Source organism: Labeo rohita, chromosome 20, assembly GCF_022985175.1.
Source record: "Labeo rohita strain BAU-BD-2019 chromosome 20, IGBB_LRoh.1.0, whole genome shotgun sequence".
Classification (NCBI taxonomy): Eukaryota; Metazoa; Chordata; class Actinopteri; order Cypriniformes; family Cyprinidae; genus Labeo; species Labeo rohita.
In genome coordinates, this window is record NC_066888.1 from 28,337,995 (window position 1) to 28,354,706 (window position 16,712).

Sequence of the window (16,712 nt, forward strand, 5' to 3'; positions counted from 1 at the left end):
ACAATAAGCTGTGTGCTTTGTTACTTTTGATCAAAACAAAATCTCAGCTTTCAAATTCGGCCAATTTTATGATTAAATGCTCTTAATGCCACCTTATTTTAAGTACCATGTGCTGGTCATTTTTCTTCTTTACTACTAGTTATAACACGAAATAAAGATGAATGAACATCACAAAGGTATGTTCAAAGAAACGTGATTAATAAAATAGCTTGTAAACATAACGTTTATCTAAGAAAAGTCTGTAAACTGAAGAATTAGCCAAAAAATAACTGTAGAGAGAAGCATTTTGCTAAATATATGCACTAAATTACATATTCCTACTTAACCTGTTGTCTTTATTATTTACTGCATGCTTAATTAAATCTGTCATGAAAACATGTTTTTATTACAGCCACTGTTTAATGGTTGCATTATGGTCACATAATGGTCACACTTTAGTCTAGAAACCAAATCTCACTATTACCTAAATATTAAATACTTTTGCCTTAATAAACTCCTTATTTATAGTTACGTTTAACTCCAAAAAAAAAATAAAAAGAGAGAAGCATTTTTTTTTTAAATATATGCATTTTGTTAAATATATAATACATATTACATATTTAACTTAACCTGTTGTCTTCATTATATAATGAATGTTTAAGTACATCTGTCGTTGTACGTAATAGTTATATTTAAAAATTAATATAACATTACACCTGCCTTCTGTGCAGTTTAATTTTCTACATACAGCTCGTTTAGACTGTTAATTATTAGATAAATTTGATTATTAATTGATTATTTAAAAAATATAGATAGACAGATAGATTGACAGATAGCTAGACACATAGATAGATAGATAGATAGATAGATAGACAGACAGACAGATAGATAGATAGATATTTTGAATAATCAATTAATAATATATAAATAACATTTATCTAATTGAAACGATCCTGCCATTTTTTTTTTTTCGAAAAATAAAAATTTGTATACTTTTTAAGCACAAAAGCTTGTGTAGGACTAGTTCTGGGATGCACATCCACGACGCTATGTACTATTGAATCATGTTGAATCAAAAGGTCAAACTACAGACCCAGTGTTTACAAAGCAAACATGCAAAGACTAAGAAAGTGCAAGTGAGTCAAACACTGTTAACAAACAAAAAGCTACAACAATGATTCTGAAGTTGTAGGAGAAAATAAGATGGATTTTTTTCGCCACACTCTACTTTTTTTAGCCAGAGTACACAGATGATAAACTTAGACATGATTCGTAGTAGTGATGGGAAGTTTGGATCATTTTACAGACTTGGACCTTTGAGTCTCGTTCAGCAAAATGAACAAATCTTGTTTCAAGTCATTTCATTCATTTTAGCAAAATATAATTCAAATGTTACGTGTTACTTCCCTAACACATCTACTGCTTACACAAATGTTGATCACACTACAAACAAGACAAAACTGTAATGCTATAAGAAACAGAAAAGATGAATTCATTGTTTACCTGGGTCTTTAGTCTATGATTAGCTCACCTCACCTCTTATCTGACAAGCTATCAGATCACGCGACAGCCCCATATGCTCAACCAATGCAGTGTGAGCTGGAAAAAGAATTGATCAGCTCATCTCTTAGGTCTTCGGGTTCGAGTCATTCGTTCATCACGTGACAGCCCCATAAGATGAACGAATGAAAAACCTGAAGACTCGAAACAGGTGAACTAATTCCAGTACAGAACCTAATAGGATGTTGCGCATGTGCGACTGAACGAATCACTCCCCGGATGACTCCTCCTTCCCGAGTCAAAAACGAATCGTTCAAGAACGACCCATCACTAATTCATAGCATCGTGGACGCGCATCCTAGAGCCTGTGCTACACAAGCTTTTATTATACAAATGTTTATTTTTTGAAAAAAATGACAGATCATTTCGCCAGATAAGACCCTTCTTCCTTGGCTGGGATCGTTTAGAGCCCTTTGAAGCTGCATTTAAACTGCATTTTGGAAGTTCAAAATCGGGGCACCAATGAAGTCCATTATATGGAGAAAAATGCTGAAATGTTTTCCTCAAAAACCATAGTTTCTTCATGACTGAAGACAGAAAGACATGAACATCTTGGATGACAAGGGGGTGAGTAAATTATTTGTAAATTAATATTCTGGAAGTGGAGATCTCCTTTAATAGTGAGAATTGGTCCCTTAACTAAAGTGTTATCAAACATTAATTTCCATGCATCACTAGTGGCAATTTGTTGAGTTTCAACATCACCAACAGCATTCACGACCCATTTAACCTCCATATTGTGATGCATTTCTGAAAACTCTGTTGAAAAACTACAACATATTGTGGTATCGTCTATTTCAGACTAACCTGCTCCTACACGGCTCATAAAAACAAAAACTGTGATTGATCGCTATATATCTCAGGCAGACGGTCTCTTCCTGTAAGCGGCTGGTTCTTGAGCCAGAATAAGCTGCAGTGTGAAACAGACCTTCTGCAGTCCAGTCAAAGCTCTGGCTACAGTAACGTGAGACGATTGAAAGACAGATGAGAATTAGAACGTGAAAGGTTACAATCGTGCGACTGACCTGCGGAGAGTCTCGGCCGCGTCCTGGGCGTCTGCATCTCCTGCCGTGCGTGAGGCAGCATGTGGTAGCGCTTGGCCTCGTTGACCAGATCTCGGCATGCCTCGGATGATTTAATCAGCTCCTCATTGTCCACCACGTTCAGCAGGTAACTGGGATGAATGAATGGAAGTCTAACGACGGCCAGCAACTCAGATACGTGCTGTGAGAGAGAGAAAGACAGAAAGAGAGAAATATATTCATCATGTGATTTCAATCAGAGTTAACTCTGGTGTTACTAATGAAAAGATTCTGATTCAATTACACTTAACGATTCTTTTAGTACATGATGAGTGAATAAAAGTCCTACTGGCTGTCATTTTAGCATGTGTAATTAATTAGATAGAAAAATAATGTGATTAAAATGCAATTACTGCACCCGCCCTAGACCTGTACGTCATCTTGTGCAAATGTAATTTTAAACAACAGTTTAGTAAACAAAAAGTTAATATTATGTTACATTTTACATAGGCTACAATACTGTCTCTTTTTGCTCCAATTTGCCAACAAAAACATAATTGATAAAGCCACAGCAGACTTTTTGTGCATTTCCAAAACACACAACAGTGATTAGTTTCTGAATTATTCTGCGTTTTGAATCAACCGGGTGAACCAATGATTCAGTGGCCTATTCATAAAGATCCATTTACTTCATTGGTGAATGAATCAGCAGTTTGAATGAATCGAATGAATGAATGAATGACTCAGTCACTTACTCATAAGGACATTTACTGCCACCTACAAGATGTCAGTATCTATACTAGTCTCACAAGCTATTAGTATGAGACTTTGTAACAGTTCCTACTTCATTCTGTGTTAGACCTGACAAAAGTAACCACTTGCAGTTCAATATACAAGTTAAGAACAGCTCAGATTGAATCAGTGAGTGAGTGAGTCATTAGAATCTGCAAAATGTTAATTATTTTACCAAAATAAAACGGATCATACAAAATGCATGTTACTGGTTATTTAGTACTGACCTGAAGAAGATATTTAACGTAAAAGATGTTTACATATAGTCCACAAGAGAAAATAATAGCTAAATTTATAAAAATGACCCCGTTCAGAAGTTTACATACACTTGATTCTTAAAGGTGCAGTGTGTAATTTTTAGAGGCATCTAGTGATGAATAGTCGAATTGCAACCAGTCCCCCACTCACCATAGCCAATCAAGCGATGAGGTTTCTGTACAAAGGTAAATCAAGGAATTATATTTACCTAATTATTCAGAAAACCCATATGTTATTGCAAATATTACTGTTACTTGTTTATCATTATCGCAGTTTTATTCGCTGACTTTAGTTAGTATAAGGTAAGATTAGAGAAAAGCTAGCTGGTTCAAGGCATTTAATCTGACAGTGAGATAGCGTTAGCAGCAGACATTAACAGGACGACAGCGCAGTGTTTAAAAACAACAAGCACGCTATGCCTGGGTTAAAAAAAACAAATCATAATAGACTGAGCTCTGTGCTTTGTTTTTTTTTTTTATATGAAACAAAGTCTCAGATTTCAAATTCTGTTAATTTCATTTAGAAATTCGGAAATAAATACCGTTTTGGTGCTCTTTAATGTGGCGTGATAGATTGATGTAGCTTCTGTGTACTTGCCTGTGCGTAATCAAACGAATAGGAAAACATTCGTGACAGTTTAATTTTTGTTCTGGATCCCCTGCTCTGCTGCCAGACTTGAGTTCACTCGCCACTAACTGGACAGGGGTGGGACTTACAGCTACATTATTTCTAAAGCTGGACTAACTTACCGGTCCAGCAGAAAACAGGTAACTTCGGTGTGGCTTTGAAAACAGTTCTCTTGCATCAACGCCTTCCAAGTTTTTTTTTTTTTTTAACTGGCAAAGACTAATGCTCTGTCTGTTCTTCTTGTGCATAATATGCGTGATCCTGCATTTGTTCTAATGTATTTTTTTCTCAATTTCTCTTCTTTCTTCTACCAGACAAACACTACTGACTTACTAATGCTACCACTACTATTCTTTGTGTGCATTCAACTTAGTGACGACACGAGCGGCCTCTAAAAACACCAACGCAGAAGTAGAACAACTTACTGATGAAATGCGCTCTGTAGAGCAGTTTGTCTGTTCAGGGCTACTATAGAAACATGGCAGCGCTAAACGGCGAATTCCATGTAAGGGTAATTTAACTTATTTTGCCTTCTGGGAAACATGTAACTAACTTCCGTAGCCTCTGAAGGGCAGTACTAAATAAAAATAAGAAAAATGTACACATCTCCAGTCTGTTTAAAAGTTTTCACCCCCTGGCTCTTAATTCATCGTTTTCCCTTCAGGAGCATCAGTGAATGTTTGAACCTTCTGTAATAGTTGCATATGAGTCCCTCAGTTGTCCTCAGTGTGAAAAGATGGATCTCAAAATCATACAGTCATTGTTGGAAAGGGTTCAAATACACAAAAATGCTAAAAAAAAAAAAAAATAATTTGGGTTTAACTGTTCACGACAAACAGGGGACTCGTGAACAACTATCACTAAACAAAAAAACACAGTTGTGGATCATTCAGGTAACAACACAGTATTAAGAATCAACTGTATGTAAACTTTTGAACAGGGTCATTTTTATAAATGCAACTATTATTTTCTCTTGTTGACTATATGTAAACATCTTTTATGTGAAATATCTTCCCTCTTATTTTGGTAAAATAATTAACATTTTGCATATTCTGAAAGAGGGATGTAAACTTTTGACCTCAACTGTACAGTACAATGAGACAAAAATTTGGGGTCTGTAAGATTTTTTTTTTTTAATTGTGAAAAAAATAATATTTTCATTCAGCAAGAATGAAATAAATGTATCAAAAGTGACAGTAAAGATATTTATAATGTTACAAGTAAGTTCTATTTCAAATAAGTTAACTTTCTATTCATCAAAGAATCTTGGGAAAAATATTAATCAGCACAACTGTAAACATCTTTAATAATTAGAAATGTTTCTTGAGCAGCAAATCAGCATATAAGAATGATTTCTGAAGGATCATGTGACACTAAAGACTGGATCTATTACTTGCAGTCGTTGTGACCATTAGAGACTTCTTTTAAAAGCATTCAACCTGAGGACTATCCATGGCATGCGTGTTTGTTGAGAGTCATCCTCAGTGGGGCGTTTTGCTCACGTCAGCGTTAAACGCTGTAAACACGAGCTGACAGGGACAGCAGCCAACCCGACCCCGTCACCTCTGAGCTCACAACACATTACGTAAACATCCGTAAGAAACACTGACACGGCCGGCGTGAACACCTGGGCTTCTGCTGTCTCTCAGAGCGAGACGTGGAGAGAGATTTTACCTGATCTGACCTTGACAAAGAACTCTTACTAGCCATTCCTCATTAAAGGCAACATTTTGTAGTGAAAGTGCATATTCAATAAGAATAAAAATGTAGGACGAGACGTAATTTTATCTACTGGGAATTTAATGGATTGTGAAAAGTAAGTAGAGGCTGAAGGTCAAAATCACCCAGGAGAACACATCCATGTATCCTAATGCTAAGGCTTCTTTTTTGAAATCTATCCGTAATTTCAATTACGGCTGTAAATTTTATTACATTAAACATTAAATTACTGCATTCATTATTGGCAAGAAGTTAGAAAGGCTGCATTAACTACAACAGAAGCCTAAAAATATTGAATAGACATAACTGGCACCATATCAGTTATTGGTTAATATTGAAGTTATTGTATTTTAAACGGAGAAATAAAGAAAAAAGAAAGATAACTTTTACCACTATTACTACTTTATTTATTTCAAAATAAACATTATTAAAAAAGCATAAAATAAATCACAATGCACATTGTGCACAACAAATTATAAATAGTAATATGATTAATTAATAATACAAATATAATAAAAATGTATAGAATTATATTATTGTATAAATAAATATACATATTTATTTTTTGTAATTTAGTAAACATTATATTTATTTTAGTAATTAATTATTCAGTTGGCTATTTAACCAATATTAAACTTAAACCTAAATAAACTTAAGAGTATTAATGTAAATAAATAAATATCTACATAGTTGGTTATTTAATAAAAAACAAACAAAACAAACCATAAAAAATACATCACAATTCACATTAAATCTAGTTATATTGTGAACAACAAAATATTAGAAATAATATTATTAATAAAAAATATAAATATAATAAAAATGTATATTATTATATAAACAATTAACAATATAATTAGTATTTATTTATGTATTTACTTACAAAGCATTATCAACAATAATAGCATATTACAAATAATATTATTATTAATTAACTAATATATTAATTAATATAAATAAAATAAATATTTATATGATTATATTATCACATATAATATAAATAATTAACTTTATAATTATTATTTATTTATGTATTTATTAGGTTAGTTGGCTATTTAACCAATAATAAACTTAAACTTAAATAAACTTAAGAGTATTATTGTGAACAAACGTTAGTTTAATAGCCAACTAACCTAAAAAATAAATAAATAAATACATAAACCTTTGGCTAGGTATTTATATTATTATTATTTATTTATTTATTTATTTTAAAATATTATATTTAAAAATGCACATTAAATTCAGCTATACTGTGAACAACAAATCAAGCTATTATACATAAATGACAATATAAGTAATATTCATTTATGTATTTATTTATTTACTAGGTGGCTATTTAATCAATATTAATTTAACCCACATTAAATATTAAAATATAATATATTTATATATATACTGTATATATTTATATATATAAAAAATCCCTTGACATCCCTTACCCAGCATCCCTAAGGAAAAACTGTTTGTTTAGCAAGCTTGTTCCCCAAACAATAGAAGGCAAGAGGCCAGACGCACGCAGCGACCCGAGAGAGATTTCAGACCCGTGTGCCAGCTCTCCACACGGCTTTACACGTACTTGGCTAAACCCCTCCAAAATGTGTGCCGAATCTGAACTTTTTTGGTTTACCTCAGCGCACTGGCAAGACTTCCACCTTTATGGCATGTTAATTGCTCAGTGTTTACACGTCATATGCGCATCGTTTGCATACTGATATAATAACCGGCACGCTCGGTTTAGCATATGTCCCTCCCGACAGGATCACATAACGTTGAAGTGTTCCTGCATCCCGACTGTGAGATCAGGGATTAGGGAACGGCAGAACTGGCCTGATCCCAGCGAGGATCTGATCTAAAATAATGTCACGGCAGACGGACGCTCCCACGGCGCCGCTCCCTTCCCCCTCGCCGCACTCTTGCCAGCGTACGGGTTTAACCGACCCAGCCAAACCGCTTTGGACTGGTTAGAGAAAATAATCACGAGCTCCCGGCTCGACCCGGCCGCCGGGACCAGACGAGGGGGGGGGGACTGAGCTCCAGCTCATAAATCTAAACAACTAAACACGTTACTGGTGCTCGTAGGTTTCTGTCTTGCGCCAGGCGATTAAATGATAGTGATAAAATATGCAACCCTCCAGAAGAAACGAAAGAAGCAGCAGCGGCTCGGCGGTGACAGATTTCACCCTGAAGGATGAAAAACGCAACGGAGGAAAGAAATCACGAACTCAGATTAAACTAAGATGAAGAATTCCACTGTGATCCACATCGCAATGTAGACACCAGCCTTTAAAGGGGACGGAAACCCTGAGATCCACATAAAATGTCAGTCAGAGAAAATACAACTTCTTAAAAAAAAGAAAAAGGTTTGCAGTACAGCGTTCATTTAGAGTTCATAAGTAGACCTTATTAAGTAAACAATAATAATGATAATAATAATAATAATAATAATTATATAATGAATAATATTACAATCTTAAGAACAATTTTATTACATATTATATATATGAGATATATTTATATATAAATTTATAATAATAAAATGACTACAATTCATTAAATATCATTAAATATTATTTTATATGAATACATGTTAAAAAACTGTTCAAATATTCAAAATATTAAAATAATTTTAAAAAGTAGAGAATTACAAATGAATTTAAATACAACTTTAAATATATATCTGTATATTACAATTTTATTCTATATTTTATACATGTAATATTATACTACAATATTTTATTACGTATTATATAAATGTGATATATATATTTACATATTACTTTATTTTTAAAATAATACATTACAATAAAAAATAATTCAATTGTAAAATGTATTAAATGTAATAAATATTATTTTATATTAATAAACCATATATAAACTATTTATATATATATATATATATATATATATAAATATATATAAATATATATATATATATATATATATATAATATTTTATTATTTTAAATACTATATTTGTTTTTAATAATTTTATTCTATATTTTAGACATGAAATAATATATTACTATATTTTATTTCATATTACTTAAATGAGACATATTAATATATTACTTTATTTTTTAATAATAACATACAATTAGTTTACAACTTACTAAAAAAAAAATCAATGTTATTTTATATTAATGCAACATGTTAAAAGTTTGTTTAAATATTACAAATATTAAAAGTATATAAAAAAAAAAAAGGAGAATTACTAATTTTATACACACACACACACACGTTTGTTTTTGTGAATTGTGGGGACTTTCCATAGACTTCTATAGATTTTATACTGACCAAATGATATTGTCTATCCCCTAACCCAACCCTAACCCTAAACCTACCCCTCACAGAAAACATGTTTGCATCGTTACACTTTCAGATAAACATCATTTACTATTTTTAATCATTTTTTAAATGATCAAAAATTTCAGGTTTTACTATCCTTGTGGGGACATTTGGTCCCCACAATGTAGCAAAAACAAGTACACACACACACACACACACACACACACATACATATATATACAATTTTATTATACATTTTAGAACAATTATATTATTTAACAATTATGTTTGTAATGTGATATATTTATATAACAATTAATTTTTAATAATAAAACACGTTTTAATAACTTTTTAATACTTAATATAACTTTTTAATAATAATTGTTCATAATTTGTTTACATTTTAACAAACACATCACAAATTTACATATATAAAACAGAAAATTAATTTTAAAAACGTAATTTGTAAAAATTACAATACAATATTTTAACTTTTTTTTTTTAAATAAACATTATTATTAATACACTGTATTATGCGGATTATTTATGTAATTATACAGGTTATTTATGTCAATATACAATAAAAGGCCTCTTAAACTGATATACATTTATTTACATTTATTTATTTGTTTTAACTATTTTATGTCACAGCTTTACAATATTATATAAATAAAACTCTCTAAACAAATTTTTGGACTAAACATGACAGATCTGTCTCCCTTTACTAACAGACATAATATCATAGCAATGCATTTTAAGTGTTTGTGCACTGCAGCTCCAGCTAGATTTGTGAGAAGTTGTAAGCCCATTGAATTAGAAGGCCTTTTTTTTCAGCTCTTTTACCCTGTCTGACCTCTAACCCGGCACACACTGCTTTGGAAGTGCACCCATCATGCGGCTGTGTGAATTATTCAGCCATAAACAGCACAGGGAGACTCACGCTAAGGGCATTAGCTGCACACAGCCGCTCTCCCACACATCCCGTATCCTCTGCCTCATTTATATTCATGTAACCGGCACCTTGTGCTTAGACTCCTTCCAATGCTAGGCTCAATTTGTCAATGAGCTTAACGACGCCAATCTCCTGCGCATTAAATCAATGCTAAAGGGATGTGACACGCTGTGCCGTTTGGGTTCTGCCTGACGGACTTCATCGGGAGGGCGTGTCAGGGTCGCATCCGTGAATCAGCTCTAATTCACACACCTCGGGCTCCCGGAGCGGCCCGCAAAGTCCCTATCCGCTCTCTGACGGCTCGTAGAGCTATTTGTCTTCGTGTCTAGGCATGCCGTTAGCGCATTTCCCTTCTGTCATCCAGGACCTCCGGGGACAGAGGGCCCTTCTGCTCCTCTAATGTAATTGTCAGGTGTTGATCACCGCAGAGAGAAAGGGACGTGCGTAAGGGTGACGGGCCCGTGTTCCAGATGCATGCATGACGAGAATGGAGATCACACGACGTGCTCTCAGCAGCAGAAACAGCAATTAAGACTATTGTTCATATTTATAAATATGACAAAATGTGAATTTATTCAAAATTCATATTAAAAATGTTTATTAAATCTGTGAAGATTTCATATCTTTTAAACTATTATTTATTCAAATATGTATTGTTCCAATATTTTCCAATATTATATTATAAACACACAAAACTTGTATACTGTAAATATAAATGTTGTAAAAACACAAATTTACTTTTTATTATCAAACATATTTTTCCAATAATTAAAAAGTACATTTGTATTTTTAAAAATAATGCAAGTAATTCAAATCTAGAAATAAGTCGGGATATATATGAATCAGAATGTAAAATCTATAATCACTGCATAAAGATATCGCATACACATGATATTGCATGTTATCTTATACATAAGTTAATAAAATCTTTAGAAAATATAAATATTATAATGTAAACGAACATTTTAAAATATTTCATTAACGATTCTTAATATTGTCTTAATTCTTTAAGATTTAGCTTGAAAAATCAGTATTCAAATCACTGTATTCTAGAAAACGCAGAATCTAGACATCTGAATCTATAATTTGTTCTAAATATTAAAAATATATATTTCATTATCAAATACAAGCATATATACACTTACAAACTGTTGTATAAATAAAAAATAAATATTATGAATAAGTATTTCCAAAATATAGAAATGAACATTTTATTTAAATATTTGATACATTAATTAAAATATGTATATGAAACATATCAAAAATGTATTTCATTAAAAAATATGTATATATAAATGGAAAATGTTATATATATATATATATATATATATATATATATATATATATTTAAAATTAGTGATCTTTCTACTTTATTTGTACATGTTTTAAATATATGATATTTCTATATATATTTATATATGTTTTAAATATATATATATATATATATATATATATATATATATATATATATATATATATACACACATACACACACACACACACACACACACACGTACAAATATAAGTGTTGTCAATTTAAAATATAAACATTTTGGTAGAATATTATTCTATTATTATATAGAATATATTATTATTATAATATAATTAAAAATGATTATATAATTTATAGTAAAAAGCAGAATTTATATATATATATATATATATATATATATATTTTTTTTTTTTTTGTGTGTATGAATAAAGTAGTATGTGTATGAATAAAGTAGAAACATTACTCATAAAACATATACAAAATATTTTATTTTATTTATATTTTATTTTATTAATATATTTTTCACATTTTAAATATATTTCAATGTAATTTATATATATGTATCCTGGATATATTTTTATTATCTAGATATAAAATTGTTTATTAATATAAATATCCAAAACTGACATTTAAAATGAATGATATAATATATTATATATTATATAAGCAAGCATATATAATATAATATAATATATAAGCAAGACTTATCCTATGTAAATATTTATATTTTATAAAGATTTTATTAGTGGTTGTGTGTGTGTGTGTGTGTGTGTATATATATATAGATATATATATATATATATATATATATATATATATATATATATATATATATATATATATATATATATATATGTATATATATCTGTATATACATATATATATATGTATATATACACATATGTATATGTGTATATATATATATATATATATATATATATATATATATATATATATATACATATACATACACATACACACATACAGACACTCACATAATAGTCTTTTTTAAATAATAATAATAATAATAATAATAATAATAATAATAATCTTACAGCATTTTTCAGTAGTTTTCTAGTAGAAATATCTCACATTCTTAAATCTTATATCAATATTGTAATATAAACTGTCTACCTAACAATGCACACTTCTGGAACGTGAACACAGTGCATGGTCAAAATGCACAGCTTCTTTCAAAAGTCAATTGACAGACCCTTTCATCTGAAATGACTTGCAGTTCACTTGTTAACAGAGAGGTTAAGTGTCTTGCTTAAGGGCACAACGGTGATCGCTCATCTCTTACTCCTCGCAGAGATCGAAGCAGCAAATTTCCACCTCCACACCGCAGCACTTAAGGAAGTTTTATGCATTCGCTCGACTCATTCAATATGCAAGAGGTATTGGCTTACCGGAGAGACATAGCATGGTATCTCACCTTCCCGTCGCAGACACAATACTTACACACCTCAACGGCCACATTAAACCTGCATACGCAACACCAGCTTGAAAACCATCCGAACCACAGAGACAAAAGAAGTGAACGCATCAAAGCACAACACACACAGTGCTGCACGTCAGGGCTAATCAGTCTGACGGCACGCTGGGCCACAATGACAGAGTCGAGGTGTGAGCCTGCTGGGGGGCGTACGGTGACAAGAAGCGCACATGGAGCATTTTCCACTTCCTGCAGTCTGCTGGGCAGCAGGAAGCTGCATCTGGGTGACTATCGCTCTGTTCCGAAACCTAGTGAGCTGCCTATCTAGACAACATCCTAACAACCATGGAAGCTCATAAATGACTGATTTGAAACTCTTTAAATTGGCAGCAACTCTGTGCACCACACAAACAGCACTCCACATGAGACATGACTATTGATTCTAATTCAAGCTGCTATACTCAAATCAGCAAAAAAATACACAGCCTGCACAAATACTACACTCTGAAAAATAAAGCTTCCAAAAGGAGGTTTTGACAATGATGTCATAGAAGTACCATTCTATATCATAAAAAGAACCTTTTCTAAGGAGGAAGTTTAAAAAAATTTAAAAGCTAAAAAAATTTAAAAGCTAAACGTTTGAAGGTTAGTAGTTTTAAAGATTAGATACACTGTAAAAAACAAAAAACAATTTGTTGAGTCAGCTTAAAATAATTTGTTACAGTTCAGTTCAGTCAACTCAAATAAGTTTAGTCAACTTAAATGTTAAGTTATACTAAGTGACAACTTAGATATTTGTGTTTCTTAAACTTTAAAGCTGGGTAAGTAACACAGCTGCCTTAAACTTTTTAGGTTGAATCAACTCAAATATCTAAGCTGTCACTTAGTCTAACTTAACATTTCAAGTTGAATAAACTTTTTTTTTTGAGTTGACTGAACTTAAAATTTTAAGGCAGCCGGGTAACAAATTATTTTAAGTTGACTCAACAAATAGTTTTTTACAGTGATGTTGCTAGCATGTTTTTAGCATGATTAACATGTTACAAGCATGTTGCTAGCATGTTAACATGATTCTAGCATGATTAGCATGTTATTAACATGTTGCTAGCATGGTTTTATCATGATTAGCATGTTACTAGCATGTTGTTAGCATCATTTGAGTTATCAGCATGTTGCTAGCATGATTTTAGCATGACTGACATGTTACTTGCATGTTTAAAGCATGATTTTATTGTGATCAGCATGTTACTAGCATGGCGCTAGTATGTTTAACATGTTGCTAACAAGTTGTTAGCAAGTTACAAGCATGTTAGTATGCTTCTAGCATTATTAGCAAGTTACTAGCATGTTGCTAGCATGATTCTAGCATGATTGTGGTGCTTGCATGTTTCTAACACGATTAGCAAATTACTAGCATGTTGCTGTTCTGTTACTAGCATGATTAGCATGCTGCTAGCATGATTTCATCATGATTAGCATGTTACTAGCATGCTGTTAACATCATTTGCATGTTGCTAGCATGATTTTATTGTGATCAGCATGTTACTAGCATGGTGCTAGTATGTTTAACGTGTTGCTAGCATGTTGTTAGCATGATTACAAGTTACAAGCATGTTAGTATGATTCTAGCATTATTAGCAAGTTACTAGCACGTTGCTAGCATGATTCTAACATGATTATCATGTTGCTTGCATGTTTCTAACATGATTAGCAAATTACTAGCATGTTGCTGCTCTGTTACTAGCATGATTAGCAGGAAGTTTGATTAAATCTCAAGGGATTATGGGAGTTTTGACCGTTTGAATAGTCTTGGCTCATTTGAACGTTCCGTTAATGTAAGTCTATGGGATTTTAACTTTTAGGAAAACCGTAAGTCTGATCCGTTAGAACAGATACAGCACTTGTATAGAACTTGTGCATCTCTTCTTTTCAGTATTTAAATGAAAAAGAAAAAATAAATAAATAAATAAAAAACATTATCAACATTCTTTCCACTTTGTCTGCAATACTGGATTTTCACTTGAGCTTGTTTTCTTCTCACTGAAGGACACACTTCAGACACATTTTTGTCTTTTTCTAGTATGAATATCTAAATATTTTTAAATCAAGACAATTATTTGAGAAGCAAATTTACAAGTCTTGTTAATAACATAAGGCTTGTTTTTCTGAAAAATGCATCAAAACTAAGTCATTTTACACCGTAAAAGAAGAAAATTATTCTAATTATATTCCACATATATTTAATATAAATGAACATTTTATCAAAATAATATCTGTAAACAAATATTTTCGAATATTAATTCTAAAGACATTCTTTGTAATGAGTGAAACACTGCAAAGCAATATTTTCTTCGTCAGCATTTTTGTCTTGTTTTCCAGCACAAATATCTAAACATTCTTACATCAAAATACAATTACACGAGAAGCAAAATGATGTAAAATAACGAGGGGGATGAATTAAAATGAAGTAACTTTATGCCTAAATAAAAAGTCTGCGAATTAAAGATGAGCTAGGATGTATTACATTAAAATATAAATTAACATTTTATTCTCAAAAATAATAATAATATAATAATAGATAATAAAAATTATATTTTTCCCAAATGTTTTCTAATACATATACGTACGAATTAGTTCTGGAAAATTAATAAATTGATTAATAAATCTTATGTTTCTGTCTTGTTTTCTAGTACAAATATCTCACATTCGTAAACCAAGATAAAATGACTTGAGAAGCAAAATTACATAAGGAAACAAGCTTTGTCTTCCAAAGAATGCATCAAAATTAAGTGACTTTATTTCCACTTTATACTAGGTTTATTTTTTTGTTACCCTATTGGCATATATTTCTTATTTCAAGCATAAAGAGACTAAATCAGTATCATTTTTTTCAGACAGCAAGACTTGCATTTCTTTCATGACACCTTTTGGAAAGTTTAGCATGGTAATATACATGGCAATGTAGATTAAAGTACTGAGACTTGCTACTGGCAATGCATCCATAGACATGCTGCTGTTAGCATGTAAGAAATACTGCTGCTGCACATATAACATACATAAATAACCCCCATATATAACATACAGCACATGAAATCACGCCATAGCAGATCTAGACAGGTGGAGCTGGGGAAGGTGGAGGGTTTCTGAAGCGCACTGCAACTGCTACAGCAAGCACTAGCCAAGTATTTGAATGTTAAGCAGCAAGCTCATTGGCTGCTGATATGAAAGGAACCAATCAGCTGTCATGTGAATAATGATGTCATAATGTCAGACTGAGTTAGAACCTATCGAACTGCGCCATCTAGAGTTTCATTGCAGAACTTTGTGTTATCATGTAATTTTACGTTTTGCATTTAGCAGACGCATTTCTCCAAAGCAACTCACGAAAGCCAATTTCAACCAATGCTTAATTAAGAGGAGTATTTTGCTCCTCGAGTAAATGTATCTTGAATTTAGAATGTTTAGAATGTTCAAGAATACTGTGTTTAGAATGTTTTGAATACTGTGGAGGGAATTTCTTTTTTTGTTGCTGTTGTTGCAGTGTACATATGATTTGGCCAAAACAAGGTATCTTAAGAGGCGATACAATAGTTTTCCAAAAGCCTTTGAGTCTGAAGCGCACTTCTGTTGTCTCAAAACACTGCCTCAACAGGCAGTTCAGGTTTAGAAACAGAGCAAATGTGTGCGAGAGGCCTCATGTTGTTTTTATGCAGAAGATACAGAGCATGGAGAAACTTTATTTAGTCTCCCTTAAATATAACATCAGCCAGGCAGAAAGAAATGAGCCACTGAAATATTCTCTCACACACCA

At 31.7% G+C, this 16,712-nt stretch overlaps 1 protein-coding gene across 4 annotated transcripts in view; it reads right to left on the reverse strand.

Annotated features, from left to right (window-relative positions):
• The window catches only part of LOC127183168 (kelch-like protein 29), a 331,992-nt gene that overhangs the window by 64,531 nt on the left and 250,749 nt on the right, over nucleotides 1-16,712 (reverse strand). For all 4 annotated transcript variants that reach the window (XM_051139032.1, XM_051139031.1, XM_051139033.1 and 1 more), the window contains one exon: nucleotides 2,565-2,763. In XM_051139032.1, coding sequence (XP_050994989.1) covers nucleotides 2,565-2,763 — 199 coding nt within the window. The remainder of the gene's footprint in view (nucleotides 1-2,564; nucleotides 2,764-16,712) is intronic.